Below are 4,625 nucleotides of genomic sequence, written 5' to 3'. Positions count from 1 at the left end.
CTCGAATCCTTGACCATCAATAATGGGTGCGTCTGCCCTCTGCTGCTGCATGATTTATAAGCTCAGTTTGGCATTGGGCGCAGCGTGTGATGTTCGAGATGGCCACAATTTAAATCTATTTCTTACAGTAAAAACAAAACCGCGACCCATCTTTTCCTAGAATCTTTTTTCTTTTTTTCCGACCACCATGAGAGCTACTAACACAATACCAAAACACTCATGGGAGAGCTATGTTCGTGGTTTAAGAAGGCATTAAATTAATATTTTTCAAAATAGGATCCAGTAAAGAGTTGCTGTAATAATATATACACTCTCAGGTAAATACGATTCCATTATAATAATCTTGTTTTACCAGGGGCACCTAGTTCCGGTGTTTCCGAGTAGGGTCCGATACCCTAGATAAATGACGTGTGGGGACACCCCTCCAATAACCAAACTCCTAGGGTGAGGCCCACCTCTCACGAGATCATGATGAGGATCACTGGCGTTGAAACAACAGTTCGATAAATGCAAGAGGACAAAAGTGGTGGTGGTGGGAGTGGCTAGGCACTGTGAAAACAGTGGGGGGAAGAGTTGTGGAGGGAATGGGGAAGAAGAGGGAGAGGAGTTTTTTCTTTGTAGCTCCATCATCAACCTCCTCCTCCTTTATCTTATATCTTATTTTTGTCTTGCAATATATAATAAAAACATATAAACAGCTCCATGGAAGAGTCTACTACTCCTAGAAACTTTAAAATATATATATTATAGATATATTATCTATAATTACTCCCCCTTTGGTCATAATTAAAAACCCTAATTCCACTTGGACCAAAACAGAATATAAAAAAGGGAAAAAATCAAAGAGGAAAAAATATTAAAACTACAATGAAAACCCATTTCATGCATGTATAGGCATTCATAACTTTCTAGTCCCTCCAAGTTGGTTGTGAATCTATAACCTGAACCGCCACCAGCAGCAGCTGCGAGCCTTTACATAACATTACAACTTGAGGTGTTCTCATCACTGAAAAAGTTGGTATATTGATCGTTCCCATTTGGGTGCGGGTGCGGGGGGGGGTATGGGTATGATGGATACGGGTATGGATGTGGATGTTGAGGCATGTAATTTACAGCAGGTGGGGGCCTCGCATACATCATGGGCTGGAACCTCTCATTACCCATTGCCCTTTGTTGGTTCATCATTGCTGCTAAGTACTGTTGCTGCTGCTGCTGCTGCTGCTGCTGCTGGTATGGGTTACCAGGTAGGAGATCCGGTCCAGCTCCTTGAAAGTATCCATTAGCGCCACCACCGGCTGCCCCACCAATGGCAGCCGCAGCTGGCAGACCTTGAACTGCAGGGATGCCACCCATTTGGCCCATGGGCATGCCGCCCATTTGGCCCATGGGCATGCCACCCATTTGGCCCATGCTTACTTGGGGTCCACCCATTTTCTGAAATCCATCATTCATAGCACCACCAACCCCATTATTTCCCTTTTTACCCCCATTCATTTGCATGTTATTACCATTGCCACCATTGCCGTTCTTGGCACCACCGGCACCACCTCCATTATTACCATTTTTGACATCTTGTGGCTTTCCACCACCATTTTTGCCACCTTGATTTTGGCCACCATTATTGCCGCCGCCGCCGCCGCCACCACCACCTTTTTTCCCTCCATTTCCATTTTTACCCTCACCGCCACCCATATTTATCTGAACAGGCACAGCTCCATTACCACCTCCCCCGGCACCACCTTTTTTACCATTCGCACCACCATTTGGAGCACCCTTTTGGGCGTTCAGGAGCTGGGGAGGTATACCATTCATCATCATGTTATTAGGACCTTGAGGGCCATTACCCATGATTTGCTTCATCCTACTAAATTGATGTCGAGGGTCATCCATCTCATCATCAAGCTCATCTTCATCAGAATCATCATATTCATCATCATACTCGTCATCAGTCATGTCATCTTCTTCAGGAAGTGCAAATTTTACATTTTTCTGCTGCTGCTGGTTAGGAGGCATTTTCATGTCCTTCATTTGAGGCAACTTCATATCTTGGAATGCTTTCATCTGTTGAAGCTGTTGTAAAGATGTTGGATTTGCTGAGGGGTTGGTTGGCCACCTTTGGGCTGCTGGTTGTTATTGTTTTGGTTATTACCCTTTTGGCCTTTGTTGTTGTTACCTCCTTTGCCATTATCAATTTGCATGTTCTTGTTCTGGTTGGCTGCCTGGTTCTGGTTATTGTTGTTTCCCTTTGGGGCACCCCAAAGCTCAGCATGTTTACCTGATTTTGCAAGTTTCTTTATCAGAACAGCCGGGTCTACATTACCTGAAACTGTTACCTTCCCTTGCTCTGAGTCTATGTTTGTAGTGAAAACCCCTGAAATAAACCATGTCCCCAAAACAAACATTCAACTACAAGAAATAATGCGCAATGAAAGAGGATTGGGGAGAGCTTGAGACAGAAAAATCAGTCCTCTTAACGGGTAAAAGAAATCAAGATTTGAGTGCCCAAATCAAGAAAGAAGATATGTAGCATTTTCAAGAGAGTATAGGGAATGGAGCTAGCTAGCCATGTTAGAAATGGAAGCAATACCATCAATTTTCTGCAGTATTTTCTTGACTTTCTGTTTACAGCCATCACAGTGGATATTCACTTTGAGAACGCAAGTCTGCATGCACAAGCAAAGTGAAAAGAGATATCGAAAATAAAGCAACAAAAAAAATATGCTAATTGACAAGGTTGTTAATATAACGAGTCACAAAATAAGATAGAGCGAAAAAGAATCAAGATTTTCTAAAGCAAGAAGAAAACCAAAGGGAAAAACACAAGCTTGCGTGAAGATGAGCAAAGGAATTGAAGAAAATGGGTGAAGAAAGAAGTGAGAAAATGGGTACCTGGATCTTCAAGAACTCTTCTTTACTCATATTTTTCCACTCAAGTAAAACAAACACAAAGGTACAGCACTAGAAAGAGAAAAAAGAGTAGCTGGCTGGTAGATCTGAGAAACAGAGAGAAGGAGCTAAGATTTACAACAACTCCCACAATGGATTCTTCTCCGTTCTTTCTTTTGGGTCTTTAGTCGAAAAAGAAAAATCACACACAGGAACAAAGAAAAACGAGAGAAAACAAATGAGTCTCACTAAGTCGCAGAGCAGAGTAAGTTAGGAGACACAAGTCACACAACAACAAGGCTCAGCCTGTGGAACGAGAGGGGAGGAGTTCATCAAAAGCTTTGGGTGCACATTAAATTTCTCTGGCTCTGCTTCATCTATTTCAGGGCAGGAGAGAAGGAGGGAGAGAGAGAGAGGGTGAAGGAGTAGAAGCAAATTAGATAGAGTGGCAGAGAGAGCGTGGTGCTTGCAAGGCTTCACTCTCTCTTTTGGTGCTTTATTTATTGGTGTGCATATTTTCTGCTAGCTACTGCTGCTGCCCTGTTGCCCGCTTTAATATATTTTCTAACATGCCACAATCTTTTCTTACAACTTGACTAAGAAGCCATTGAACCATTTCATGAAGGCTTGGCTTGGCTTGGCCTGGCCTGGCCTCCTCACTTAGTTTTACCACGTGAGAGAGAGAGAGAGAGAGAGAGAGAGAGAGTAATAATTAATGGGGGGCATGTATGATCAGATTTGTTTTTAATTTTTGATAACCATTATCATCATATGTGAATGAACTCTTTTCAGATTCTCTCCCCAAATTGGGTGGCTGTCTTAAATATTGCCATTTAATCCCTGGGGACTTTTAGGTTGCTTGTAAATTATTGTGCTTGAACACTGCATTCGAGTGTTTATCATCACAATAGGAGGGAGTTTATCGCTAAGGTTCAGCTGTAATTTTATAAGTTCTTGGGGTTTTTTTATATTTTTTATTGTAAATTAAAAAAAAATTTTAATGTATTCTTATATGAATAATATTTTAAAAAATAATACCTACTATTTTAAACATTTAGCATTGACTTTTCCAGCCAAATTACTAACACACCGTCTTGTATAATGTCTTGGTTTGGGATATGTTTTCTTGGATTTGGATTAATGTTTCTTGAACCCCATTAGCTCTCGTTCTACGGCTATATAGTTATCAAATTCTATACTTGGATAGATTAATTTGAAAAATTATAAAATTTTAACTTAATTTGAATTGAATTTCAATTAAATTTGATAAAATATTAATTCAGTAAAAAAAAATAATTGATATAGAAAGATTTTTAATGATGTGATGGATTAAGTAAAATCTAATTTAAATTTAATATAACATCAATAAATAAAATCAATATTTTGATAAAAATAATTAATTTATGATCCCTGGAATAACTCATTGACCAAGTGAACTAAACCTTCTTTTTTTTTTTTTTTCCAGACCAATTTTCATATAGGATTAGACAACAAACCTTGTTTCATCCTTGGAAACATTCTTCAAACAAGTTCACTTTTTTCTTAATTACCAAAAACCAAAAAAAAAAAACCCTAAACTCTTTTTTTATTTGTTTTTCAAAATTATGTTATGATTTAATAAGTGTGATAAAAAAAATCGTGCAAGTTTCAAGAAAAATTTAAGTAAACGTTTGGAAATGTTGTTCTACCTGCATTTCTAAAAAAAATTATTTTTTTATATATAATTTAGATCGTTTTGA

The 4,625-nt window shown here is 39.0% G+C and overlaps 1 protein-coding gene across 1 annotated transcript; it reads right to left on the bottom strand.

Annotated features, from left to right (window-relative positions):
- Positions 1-719: 719 nt before the first annotated feature.
- On the bottom strand, positions 720-3,414 carry LOC118061135 (heavy metal-associated isoprenylated plant protein 32-like). Its single transcript, XM_035074531.2, is given in 4 exon segments — positions 720-2,084; positions 2,087-2,371; positions 2,588-2,663; positions 2,890-3,414. Coding segments are annotated over 4 exon segments (1,503 nt in total). The 5' UTR covers positions 2,920-3,414; the 3' UTR covers positions 720-972.
- Between the last annotated feature and the right edge of the window lie 1,211 nt (positions 3,415-4,625).

Source organism: Populus alba, chromosome 8 (assembly GCF_005239225.2).
Source record: "Populus alba chromosome 8, ASM523922v2, whole genome shotgun sequence".
Classification (NCBI taxonomy): Eukaryota; Viridiplantae; Streptophyta; class Magnoliopsida; order Malpighiales; family Salicaceae; genus Populus; species Populus alba.
Note: the sequence above shows the minus strand (reverse complement) of the source record. Positions and strands in the feature narration are given on the sequence as shown.